Genomic DNA, 13,110 nt, shown 5'->3' with positions numbered 1-13,110 from the left:
GTCAGTGTCGGGGTGTTGCGTTTTCAATAAGGAATGGTCAGGGAGGACTTTCTAGGTGGGTCCTCTTTGAGTACTGAACTGAAGGTGAGGGAGGGAACCTTGCGGAGATTGGAGACAGTGTTCCTGGCACAGGAAACAAGTACAAAAGTCCTGAAACATTGGGGGAATAGAATAGAGGCCAGTGTTGCTGGGACAGAGTGCGTGACAGAGGGTGAAAGGAGACAAGGTCTCTTGGGATTTTGTGAGCCGTGGTGAGGACTCTCATTTTTACCTTAAGTGAAATGGAGCCACAGGAAGATTCTGAGCAGGAGAGGGCCTTGATCTGACTCAGGTGTTCACGGCTTCCCTCTGGGGAAGGAAGCGGTAGGGGCAGAGAATCAGGGAGACCCAGGAAGAGTCTGCTGTAATAGTCCAGGCAGGAAATGGTGATGGGCAAGTCTAGGATGGGAGCCCAGGAGTGAGGAGGAAGCAGGCAGGTTCTGGATTCCCTCAGAAGGTGGAGCTGCTGATGTTTGGAGGGTGTTAACATGGGAATCACACATGGTTAAACTCATTGATGCTGATGAGGCAATCCTCAGAGGCTACAGAGCATAGTGCAAAGACCACAAATCCAGGCAGCCACAGAAGCCAGGCGGGAGACAATAGAGGGGGCCAGACCAGGCAGGGGCTGTGCAGAGGGGAACTCCTGTTCACTGTTGTCATCCAGGAGGTGTAGACAAACCCAGTGTTGCCATCCTTTCTAATTCTCTAGATTCTCCTGAAATTCAGATTTTTTGAATATGGATTCTCCTGTGTCAATTTAGAATTGCTTGTAACTGCCAGTAACAGGCTTAAACAACATAGATTATTTTTCTCCACATAAAAAAGTCTAGAGATGTGCACCTCAGGGCTAGTATGGTTACTCCTCAGCATCGTGGAATGCCAGCCTTAGTGCATTAGCTTCTGAGCCCTCAGAGTGATCTTCTGATGCTCAAGATGGCTGCCTGAGTTCCAGCCATCACATCCATGTTTGCAGGCAAAGAGAAGGAGGAAAGGATTCAGACAGAATAACAGATTTCCTGTCAAGTCAGCACCCCTCCCCTACCTTTTTATTAAGTCAGCCCCTTTTAAGAAGAGCGTTCTCAGAAGTCCTAGCCAACTGCTTTTGTTTATGGGTCACTCCAGTCTGCAAGGCAAGCTGGGAAATGTTGGTAAGACAGAGCCTCTCTCTTTTCTTCCTCCAAGAACAGAGGTTTTCTCTTAAGAAGAAGGGAAGAATAGGTAATGAATAGGCAGTTAGTACTCCACAGCTAATTTAAAATTTTTTGTAAAGCAGTGTCCTAGTCAAACGCAACTGATGTCATCCCTCTGGGTCATCCCTCTGTCCAGAGTACAGTCTCTGGCGCTCCACCAGTGTTGGAGTCAGACAGCCTTGGGCTTGGGGTGTATGTTTCATAGCTTATTAGCTACATGACACATTTTATCCCTTGTACTCTGTGTCCTCGTGTGAGGAACAGAGATGACTGTAGCAGCATCATGTGTCCAGAAAAAAAGTGAGACAGAGATTGGAAATTAAAGGATGAAAAAAGAAGTTCAGACAGTGTTAATCAAGAGACAGCCAGTGAGGCAACATCAGTATCACATGAAATAGACTTCAAGGCTAACAGCATTTGTTAGAAGAACCAAAAGGACCGTTTCATGTAGAATTTTTAAAAATTTACCAAGAAACTCTAATAGTTGTGTACCCGGTAACCTGGTTGAGGGGTATATAAATAAAAAACTAATATGGCTACAGGAGGACACGAACAAATCCACAACCCGTGGGAGAAGTTGACAGGGTCCGTCTTTGAAATTTACAAACCTAGTGGCCAGAATATTCGGCTGAGGGGATTTGAAAAATCTGGTTTTGCATTTATATTATATTAATTTTCTACCTAACCAGCAGAGAATACATTCTTTTCATTTAGTGCATAGAAATACCTACACAGTAGGACTGTGGTAAGGATCAAAGAAGATTGTATATCAAAACACTCAGTTCTTCATCAGGCAGGTAGTAAGTACTTATCATGGAGCTTTAAAAAGAAGCTGTTTTCTTTCAAAAAATAATTTCTTTGTAGCTCTGGAAGCTCAGAAATGTTAGTCATTGGTCAGTGTTTATTGAGTGCCTAGTATATTCTAGGACCTCAAGGGTACTGGGTATGCATTGGTGGAAAACAGAATAGCCCCTGCCAATGTTTAGGGGATAGATTGATATCTGTAGAGCACATTTATCCTGTTCTCTGACCAGTTAGGGAGATTGTCTAACCCACTGCAGGTGCTGTTCTGATTGGGACCATTGAAAGTGAAGCCACTCAGTTGTGTCTGACTCTTTGTGACCCCATGGACTGTAGCCTACCAGGCTCCTCCCTCCATGGGATTCTCCAGGCAGCAGTACTGGAGTGGGTTGCCATTTCCTTCTCCAGGGGATCTTCCCGACCCAGGGATCGAACCCAGGTCTCCCGCATTCCAGGCAGACGCTTTAACCTCTGAGCCACCAGGGAGTTATTTGAGCTTTAGATAAGCCTTTAATTCACCAAGAGCATCCCAGGAGACTAGGAACCCCCTTTTAAACGTGGAAAGCACTGGAGTGGGAAGAAATTTCTGGCAGTGTGTAGATGCCGGCTTCATGGACTGAAGTTGAGACAGACTGCTGGTGGGCATGCACCAGAAGCAGGAAATACTTGGGTTAGACACCAGGAAGAACTGTTTGCCTGGAAAGGTTGTAAGACAGCAGCTTTTTTTTTTTTTTTTTTTTTTTTTTAATCAGAGACAGCTGTCATTTCGGAGAGAGAACAAATGACTTCCTCCGTGACTCGTTAAAGGCTCAGCCACCTAAGGAAAAAAAGAGTAGTGTTGAAGTTTCCTACATCTATGGGAGCATGGCTAGATACAGGTGATGCTTAGGGACTTGAGTTATGGTCCTGTTCTGTGATGAACGTCATGCCCTGCGGGTAGTAATAGCCAACACATCTCACTTGCTCCCTCTGTGCCTGGCTCTGTGCTCCACACTTACTAACCTAAATCCTCACAGTCATGCTGAGATGTGAATCCATCCTTCCTGATCCCATTGTACTAATGAGAATGCTGTCAAGTGACATGGGCCACATCTAATGAGTCCAGGGCCCGGATTTCAGCCAAGCAGAAGACTCTTTAGTCTACAATCTTATTTTTTTTTTTTTAGACTAGAATTGTAACTGCTTCACAAGGGCTAATTGGCAGCTAAGCCGCTGAACATTTGCAAATACGAGATAATCACAACAAGAGACTAAGTTTATTACAAGGCAGGCACCGCACTAAGCGTTTTTTTATTTGTAGCTTCAGTTCACTCTCACATCACCTCTTATGAATTGTGGGTAGCACTAGGGCCCCCTTTTTCCTAGATGAGAGCATGGAGACTCAGGAAACATCTGTGACTGCAAGAAGGTGCAGTAAGGTGGGCTTGACCTCTCAGGGTCTCTCCATCAAGTGTGGCTGCGACCAGGCATGAGGTTTGTGTGACCAGGGCCCCACAGGGCACACAAGAGCCTTCCCCGGCTGTCCCCTCAGCAGGCCTGCCGTGGGACATCACCCCTCCTCCCCAGAGAGCTGGCTCTGAACTTCCTTGCTCTTCCTTTTCAGAGCATGCCAATTACTTCGGGGTGGACGAGAAGCTAGGGCCAGTGGCTGTGAGCATCAAGCGAGAGAAGCTGGAGGACCACAAGGACCACGGGCCTCAGTACCAGTACAGGATCATCTTCCGGACCCGAGAGGTAGGTGCAGTCACTCACGTTACTGTGACATATGTCACAGCCACTCACATCGCTGAGCCCCTACTCGGTACCTGGTTCTGTGAGCAAGCGCTGCCCCTGCTTCAACTCCTGTAATCCTTCCCACAGCCTCACAAGAGCCATCCCGTCAGTCCCCCCATTTTACAGATGAGAAGACTAAGACTCCAAGACATGTATAAATCAGTGGCCAACATTGGAATCCGGTGGGTCTGACCGCAGAGCCCCGGGTTCTGACATTTGCAGAAGGTTGAAGGTGGTGAGCATAAAAAATAAAGGCAGAACTGTAGGCAGTTCTTTCAGGATCGTGAGGTGTCCTGCAGAGTGGAAAGGCAAATGAAGGCCACAGGTCTCAGGCAGGGTAGGAACTGGGGACTCAGGAGTGGGCAGTGCTGTTGATGGGCTCAAAACATCCCAGCCCTGCTCCTTCCATTCAGAATAGAGGAGCCCCTTGTCCCGGCTTGGTCCAAGTCTTCCCCTGGAATAAAGGTCAGCTGTGGCTAAGGAACGAGGCCTGTTCGGGGCACCCTTGTGATTAGGTCTCTTTAAGTTTTAACTGGCAGATAATCTACTTCTGTCTGGGGTTTTTTGTTTGTTTGTTTTTTATTAGTTTGGCTCCCATAGACAGAGGAGCCTGCCAGGCTCGTTGGAGCTTGCGAGATCTTTACTTGTGGCATGTGAACTCTTAGTTACAGCATGTGGGATCTGATTCCCTAACCAGGAATGAAACCCAGGCCCCCAGCATTAGGAGGGCTGAGTCTTAGTCCCAGTTTCTGCCTGCTTTAAGCCAGAAGTAGAATTCTTTGGCTCATGAAACTGCAAGTCCAGGGGTAGGACTGGCTTCAGGCATAGCTGGATCCAGGCAGTCAAATGATGTCACCAGAGCCTTGTCTTCCTGTCTCTTCCACTCAGCTGGCTCTGCCACTTTTTGCATTGTGGGTTGTCATTCTCTTCTGCAAACAGACCAGCTGCTCAAGTCTTCTACATCTTTATACTTTCTCCTCCACATTCTTGCCTGCTGGAGCTCTGGGAAGGACTCTCATCGGCTCTGCATGGATCACATGCCCATGCCCCGGGCCAGTCACTGTCATCAGGGATGATAGAGGAATGCTCCACCCTGGGTCCAGGGCCAGGCAGGGCACTGTGACTGGTGGTTCTGTCAGAGCCACCTGGCAGTGCTCGAGACGCAGTTCCTCAGCAAAAGGAGAGGGAGCTAGGCCAGCAGAAACGATGAGACTTCCAAAAAACCCAAAGGAAGACTTCCCAGAAAAGAGGCCATCATCAGCTGGGCTTCCCAGGTAGCGCTAGTGGTAAAGAATCTGCCTGCCAATGCAGGAGACGTGGGAGACACAGATTCGATCCCTGGAGTCAGAAAGATCCCCCGGAGGAAGGCGTGGCAGCCCACTCTAGTATTCTTGCCTGGAGAATCCCATGGACAGAGGAGCCTGGCGGGCTACAGTCCGTGGGGTTGCAAAGAATCAGACATGACTGAAGCGACTTAGCACGCACATCAGCTGGGCAGACCCCCAAAGTTGATCTCCCTCCCCGAATGCATTACCCCATCCCCCTTGCTCCTGGCAGACATGGGGACCAGCAGGCAGCCGCTGCCAGGGAGTTTGGCTGTGGGGCTGGCCAAACCTGGACCTCATCCAGACAGCAGATGCTGCACCGAGGGCCGCGGCCCCATCCCCTCACGAAGACCTTCCCGCTGAGGGGGAACGAGAGGACACAGAGGCTTTGTGGCAGCGCAGGGGAGGCAGCCCCCAAAACTTGGCATCCATCCCGAAGGTGGTCACCATCCCCTCTGTCTCCCTAGCACCGCCCCCTGCCCTGCCTTTCTGGCCAGATGAGCGCCAGGGCAGAATGTGAGGTGACAGCTCACACTGCGTCAGCGTTTGACGTGGGGAGCGGCCAGGTGAGGTGACAGCAGCAATCGTGTACTAATAAATGACATTGCGGCTGCTGTTATATTGCAGGTTCACGTCACACTGCATGTCAGGCATGTTCTATACTTGTTACATGCATTCACTCACTCAAGTGTCATGGCAGTTCTACAGTGAAGGCACTACAATCCTTCTCATGGTAATGATGAAGCAGACACAGTCAGGGGAGGGGACTTGCCCAGAGCACCCTCCGTGGGTGACAGGCCAAGGTGTCGGCTCATGCCCCGGCCACCCCTCGGCCGCCTCTGGGGTTCCTCTGACTCAGCTCAGGCTGTATGTACGTCGGACCCATTCACGAGTTATGACCGCAGTTTCATGCTAGCGTTTTATTGTGTTTGTTTGTTTTTTTTTTTTTTCATAAAGACAGAACATGTGGAATGATTTTTTTTTAAAACATACCAGACTTTGCTGTTTTTGTTTGTTCTTTTGTTTTGTTTTTTGGCATTTTTTGGCCATGCTCTGTGGCTTGCAGGATCTTAGTTCTCTGACCAGGGATCGAACCCAGGCCTCAGTAGTGAAAGCACAGAAGCCTAACCACTGGACCACCAGGGAATTCCCCCAGAATTTGTTGTGCACACGGAGAGTCGTGGAGATGCTAGGTCAGGGTGTAATATTTTTCTGTGCTTCCTACTCAGTAGGTTTGAAACCGACTTGGTGCCTTTACTGGATTATGCCTACTTCCACACACTTCCCAGCCCCAGTACCCATCAAAACTAGTCTCTGAGCCACCCCAGGCTGGACATAGGGTCCTTGGAGCTCAGGACACAGGTGTGGAGTTCCTCCACTTGACAGAGATTCCCTCAGCACCACCACCAGCCAGCCCTGCCCTGGGCACTGAGGAACTGCAGTAAATACAGCAGAGAGGCCCGTGGGACCGTGGGGAAGGCAGACAGTACATAGATGGCCTAGCAGATTGTGCACTGTGGTACATGATGACAAGGTGGAACAGAAAGCGAGGAAGAGATACGTGTGGGCGTGGTGAGATGCTTAGACCAGATAGTCAAGGGCGGTGTCGCTCAGAACATTTGAGTAAAGGGCCTAAAGAAGATGAGAGAAGGAGCCATGGGGACGTGTGGAAGAATGTTCCAGGGGAAGGGAACAACCTGTGCAGAAGTCCTGAGGCAGGAAAGTGCCTGGTACAGTCACTTAGTGGTCGTGAAACCTTGGATGACTTCTCTCAGAGCTTCCGTTCCCTCCGTGGGATCCCAGTCTCTCAGGACCGTGGCATAGGCTTGGTGAGGCTGCCCATATAAAGTGGGCAGTGCTGGGCCTGGCCCTTGGGGAGAGCCCACAGTTAGCCTTTGGCAGGGGTCTCAGTTTCCCGTCCCTTTGTCACATTCCAGTCAGCCCTGTTAATTTTGGCCCAGTGTGAGGTTCACAGCCACAGATGGGCCTTTCTCTGACCTCACACATGTGCAGGCCGCATGGGTATTCAGTCCTGGGCCCAGCCCCTCACAGAGCTGCCTGTTGGACACTCAGGCCTGAGGACCTTATCATCTGGAGGAAGGGGCAGAGGCCAGCAAGGTTTGCCTTGCTCCTTCCAAAGGCCCTTCCTGGGACTTCCCTGGTGGTCCAGTGGCGAAGACTCCACACTCCCAGTGCAGGGAGCCTGGGTTCGATCCCTGGTCAGGGAACTAGGTCCCACATGCCACAACTAAGAGCCAACACAGCCAAATAAATATATTTTTTAATTTAAAAAAACAAGCAAAGGCCCTTCCTGCCATGGCAGCAGAGGAGTCACACAGCCCAAAAGCAGTAAGGACAATAGTAATAAGAATAGTTAACACTTGCAGCACATATTCCTGACATGTGCTGTTCCAAGTGTTTTATATTCATTGACCTTTCACAGCCTCTCAGTAGGCCCTTGATGTGGATTCCATGATCCCCATTCTACAGATGAAGATTCTCGGGGCCTAGGGAGATAACCGCTTGTCGGGGTCCACAGTGGTAGAGCCAGAGTAGGAACCCAGACTGCCTGCGTCTCCAGCCCACGCTCTTAACCTCTAGCCACTCACTCTAGGGCTGAGTTTGAATCCTGGCCCTGTGACCAGACAGCCTGGGGTTCAGTTGAGCTCTGCCACTTACCAGCCTTGTGGCCTTAGGCAGATGGCTTCACGCCTCCATTACTTCATCTGTGAGATAGACCTGTATTGTCTGCACGCTGTCTGCAGGAAAGGCGGGAAGGCTCCCCTGGACTGGCACACACGAGCTGGTAGCACACGGCTGCAGGGCAGCAAGTGTCTCTGAGCGGGAGGTGCTGTGATGATGCTGAGGTCGTGGCTGTCACTCTTTGCCGAGAGGTCAGAGGGCCATGCTGGGGAGTGAAGGTCAAGCTCACGGACAGAGTTCTGTCCTGCTGTCATGCACTCGTGTCTTGGGGGCCAGAGCTTGGGGCCCAGGCTGTTTTCCAAGCCAGCTGGCTGGCCCGCCCCAGATGGCCACCCCCAGCCACCAGGGAGACAGAGTGGGCCCACGTCTCCCAGCAGATGGGACGGGAGCGTTGGCAGCACCAAGCTTCCCGCCAGGGTGGGAACAGACCGGAGCTGGGCTTTGGTACTGCACACCAGAACGTCAGCCTCACCCACCCTGAGCTTGGAAAGGACAAGCTCCAGGTCCAGGCCAGGGCAGCCCTGCCCTAAGCCCCTGGCAGGATACAGGAACTGCCAGCAGCCAGGGGCTCCCTGGCCCAGTGGGTTCCCTTTGGCTCCCAAACATGACTTTTTGACAGCCTTAGTTTTGTTAGGGTTAGAGGTTTGGATTCTTTTTCTTTCTTTATTGAAAAAAGTAACAGTCACTCATTAAGAATTTAAATGAATACACAGTAGAAAAGGAAGAATCTTGTATTGAGTGCAGAAAACAAGGGGAGTAGTGAACCTCATTTGGGACCTCACTTGTGTTCAGGGGGTACCTCCGTTGGTGAGATGTAATCTCCAGAACATACTGTTAAGTGAGGGGAAAAAACAAACTGTAGCCTTCTAATAAGGTTAAATTTTCTTTACGTTTTTAACAACACATGTGGTTTTGTGTAAATGCATTTGTGTACTGTGACAACAGCTAGTGTATTGAGTGCTCACTTGGTGCAGATAGAGTGGTAATAAGCACTGTATACATTTTTCTTACTGAATTTATTTTTTTGACTGTGCTGGGTCTTCACTGGGGCTTTCAGGCTTTCTCTAGTTGTGGGAATCAGGGCTACTCTTGGTTATGGTGCACGGGCTTCTCATTGTGATGGCTTCTCTTGTTGCGGTTCCTGGGCTCTAGAGCACGGGCTCAGTAGTTGTGGCACACGGGCTCAGTTGGTCTGAGGCACATGGGAGCCTCTGGGATCAGAGATTGAACCCACGTCTCCTGCATTGGCAGGCGAATTCTTACCACTGAGCCACCAGCGAAGCCCTTTGTAGTGAATCTTTACAACCCTTTTTGGCAGGCACTGTTATTCCCCATTTTGTCGGTAAAAGGCACAGAGAAATTCAGCAGCTTGCCAGAGTCACACAACTGGAAAAGGGGGAGAGCCAGGATTTGAACTGAGGCGGACCGATTCCCAAGGGACCTCCCAGAAAGAACGCCAGGAGAGTGGAGCAGCACGGAGGAAGGCAGGGGTGCTTCTGAGTTGGAGGCTGGTGGAGAACAGCCTGCGCAGGTGGGAACCTCCTTGCTGGCGTGGCCCTGAGGCCCTTTAACAGCTCAGTGAGATGATGCCAGGTGTCATCAAGGGTCTTGCAGGCCTAGTGGTGGGTGTAGATTTTATTGGGAGAGAGATGGACTGCTGTCAGCGCCTTCTGCGCAGAGGAGAGACATGATCTGACTCAAGCTGCTCTGGGAAGAATGGACTGGAGTCAGGTGGTGGCAGATCGGGCTCAGGGAGACCAGGAGAAGGCTGCTGTCACAATCCAGGTAGGACAGGACCAGGTGGAGGGCGGAGGTGGCCGCACGTTGCAGCCTGCCAATGCCCTACTTATTATCCCTAGCAGAGAAGTACAATCTGGGAGCTTTTCAACTGGTGGCTTTTGGTCAAGTCTTCAGAGCCAAAAATGTGAACGTAGGCCACCTGTCTCCAGGGCGGAAGAAAACAAGGACTTCTGAGCCACACTGTCTCTTGTCTCCAGCAGAGGGCGCTGTGGGACAGTGTCCGCAGGATTCAAAGGCACTGATCCTGTGGGTCCATGAGTGGAAATTCACAATCCCAGGGCCACCCAGATTGACAGAGAAAGCATCCATATCATAGCTTTTCATGATCTATTTCAAGACTATCCTGCCTGTGATAAGAGAGAGTTGTTTGTTTATTACTGGGAACTCCCAACCATGAGATCATCTCCTCCTTTCCACGCATGCCTCTTGCCCAGGTCCTGTTTGGCAAGGGCAGGCTGTGTGTTTAGAGGCAGTGTTGTGACATGTTCTTTTTGCTGTCTCTTGCGTCTGTTGACTTAGGGTGAGCGTGTTTTTCCAGTTAACGCTGAGCCGCCTCAGTCTTTTAAACTGTAGCCCACGTGTGTTTCAGGTGCTCATGGCAGTCCCCTCGGGGGAGGATTTTTTCCCTGTCCTGCTGTAGACCAGGGAGTCATCTTGCAGTGACGCTAGAGCTGCGGTGCCTCGCCCAGGACACAGCGTAGCCCGGCGGCCAGCAGTGCTCTGTGGACGGGAGCCTGAGCTAGAGTCAGTAAGGACGCACTCAGACGGGGCTGGCGTGTGTAAATGGGCACAGCCACTTGGAAAACTGCTTGGCAGTTCCATAAAAGTGAAAATTAACATGCCTGGTGACTCAGCAATTCCTCTCCTAGGTATAAACCCAGACGCAAATGTGTTCATGTGCTCTGAGAGGTGCTTCTGTGAATGTTCCTAACAACACTGTTCGCAGTTGTCAAACACTGGAAGCAGCTTCCACGCTCATCAGCAGTAGGATGGATTAAATCCATCGTGGTAGAAACGGCAGCCTCTTGCAGCAACCTAGTCCCATCTCATAGCTGTGGCATTGTGAGAAAGAGGCCAGATAGAAATGAATACAAACATATGAAGCTCAGAAACAGGCAGAAATAAATCATGGTGTGAAGAATTAGGATAGGATTGCTCTTGTTCTTGTTTAGTCACTGAGTGGTCCCTGACTCTTTGCAGCCCCATGCATGCACTATAGCACAAAGCCAGACTCCTTTGTCCATGCATTTCTCCAGGCAAGAATGCTGGGGTGGTTGCCGTTGCCTTCTCCAGGGGATATTCCTGACCCAGGGATGGAACCCGCGTCTGGCTCACTGGCAGGTGAAGTCTTTCCCACTGAGCCACTAGGGAAGCCTTGGGGTTGCTTTTGACACAAAAGAGTTTTTTGGAGACTGGTAATGTGTTTCTTCATCTGGGTGGTGATTACCTAGATACTCACTCTGTGTTAATTCCTTGAGCTGTACTTACACGTCTGGTGTACTCTTCTGGAGTACATTATATTTCAGAGGGAAAAATTACTCAAAGAGAAAAATCATGAGCTCTAGAGACGTCACACCTAGGGTGGAATCCTGGTTCAGCCACTTAGCTGTGGTGACCTTGGATAAGGCACCCAGCCTCTTAGAGCTTCAGTTTTCTTATCAGTAAAAGGGAGATAGTAACGTTCCCCTCCCCCAACAGACCTATACATATACTGGTAGTTATAACTACTCTCATGGCCAAATACAGGGCAATTGAACTGTGCTTTCATAAAAGTGACTTGTTATTAAGATATATCTATTAGAAATTACTTTGTCTGCAAAGTAACAGAAAACATGACTATAGCTAAAACAAATACAGGGTTATTTTAATTATCTAACAGGAAATCTGGAGGTAGGAAGTGGCAGGGACTGGCTTCTATGTGATTTTGTTGTTGTTGTCTCGTTCCTAATGATCCCAGGGTGGCTGTCGCAGCTCCAGACATCTTATCCTCATACCAGCGCCCTTAGAAAAAAATGAGCAGGTGGGAAGGGGCTTTTTTAACCAGGGAAGAAAATCTTTCACCAGGAAAGAGAATCTGCCACAGATGTCTTTCCCAAGCTGAATTTCCTTCTCATTTCATGGTCTGGATCTAGTCACGTGGCTACCTGTAGGAGAAACTTGGAAAGCAGCTTCTGGGGAAGGGGAATGCGATGGCTGTGATTGCCTTGACTAAAGGTTTTATTTTGTTAAGCAATTTAGACAATGTGTATTTCACAATTTACTGTTACATTCCATCAGGATGTTTGTTATGACAGTCCAGCAGCTAAAACATGTATCTTTGGAAAAAAGCTTCAAATGCTTAGTTTCATAACATATAAATATAATGCACATAACAAAGATATAGCAAGAAACTTCCACCCACCCACAAATTGGAAAAGACCCTGATGCTGGGAAAGGCTGAGGGCAGGAGAAGAGGGTGACAGAGGATGAGATGGTTGGATGGCAACATGGACTCAGTAGACATGAGTTGGAGCAAACTCCGGGAGATGGTGGAAGACAGGGGAGCCTGGGCATGCTGCAGTCCATGGGGTCACAGAGTCAGACTCGACTGAGTGACTGAACAACAGCAACAACCCAGAAATTACTATATTCATCATTTCTGAAACACCTCTGTATTGGCCACGATGCTTTCAGCTCTAGGAAAACTTAAGTTTGTCAAGTGCCAGGTAGTAACTGCCTTAGGTTCTGTGGGGCACGTGGTCTTCTTCAGACTATTGAACTCTGCTAATGTAGTGGGCAGGCAGCCACAGGTAAAACAAACGAGTGTTTTTTTATTAGTGTTGTAATAAAACTTGACTTTATAGACACTTAAGTTTGAATATCATATCCTTTTCACATCACACGATATTAATTTTTTCAACCATTTAGAAATGTAAAACATTGCAGGCAGTGGACCCGATCCAAATCACCTGTGGAAGCGTACACCCCAACCAAAGCAAGGCACTGCAGCAGTGAAGTGAGGGGTGAATGCTGGTAGCCAGCCTTTTATTTATTCATTTTGCAGCACAGTTCAAAAAACACAAATTATAATGATGATAGGATCTAACATAGAGCTCTTCCTGCGTCTCAAACACTTATTCTAAGGACTTCAAAAATATTAACTCATGTACACCTCAAAGCAATCCTAACATACTGTTATTATCACTTCCTTTTTATGGAAAAGGGAACTGAGGCACGGAGAGGTTGAGTGCATGCCTCGTGCTAGAATCTGAGCCTGGGCAGTTGGAGTCCTGAGTCCATGCTTTTAACCTCTGTGTCATGTTGCTTCTACTAGAAAGATAAAGGTAGTAAAGACCATGTAGGGTTCTCATATAATTCAACTGCAGTGTAAATTGCAATCTGCTAAATATTAGTTCAGTTCTGCAACCTGCTAAAACAACACTAACATATTTCTTTCTGTGGTATTGCTCTTTTATTGTATAGGGTGTTTTCAGCTT

At 49.0% G+C, this 13,110-nt stretch overlaps 1 protein-coding gene across 4 annotated transcripts in view; it reads left to right on the top strand.

The window, feature by feature from the left end:
* The window catches only part of SIPA1L3 (signal induced proliferation associated 1 like 3), a 253,461-nt gene that overhangs the window by 149,381 nt on the left and 90,970 nt on the right, over positions 1–13,110 (top strand). For all 4 annotated transcript variants that reach the window (XM_027515958.1, XM_027515959.1, XM_027515961.1 and 1 more), the window contains one exon: positions 3,637–3,767. In XM_027515958.1, the coding sequence (XP_027371759.1) occupies positions 3,637–3,767 (131 nt within the window). The remainder of the gene's footprint in view (positions 1–3,636; positions 3,768–13,110) is intronic.

Source organism: Bos indicus x Bos taurus, chromosome 18 (genome assembly GCF_003369695.1).
Source record: "Bos indicus x Bos taurus breed Angus x Brahman F1 hybrid chromosome 18, Bos_hybrid_MaternalHap_v2.0, whole genome shotgun sequence".
In the NCBI taxonomy this organism is placed as follows: Eukaryota; Metazoa; Chordata; class Mammalia; order Artiodactyla; family Bovidae; genus Bos; species Bos indicus x Bos taurus.
The sequence above is the reverse complement of the archived record's forward strand: the minus strand, read 5'-3'. Positions and strand labels throughout refer to the sequence as shown.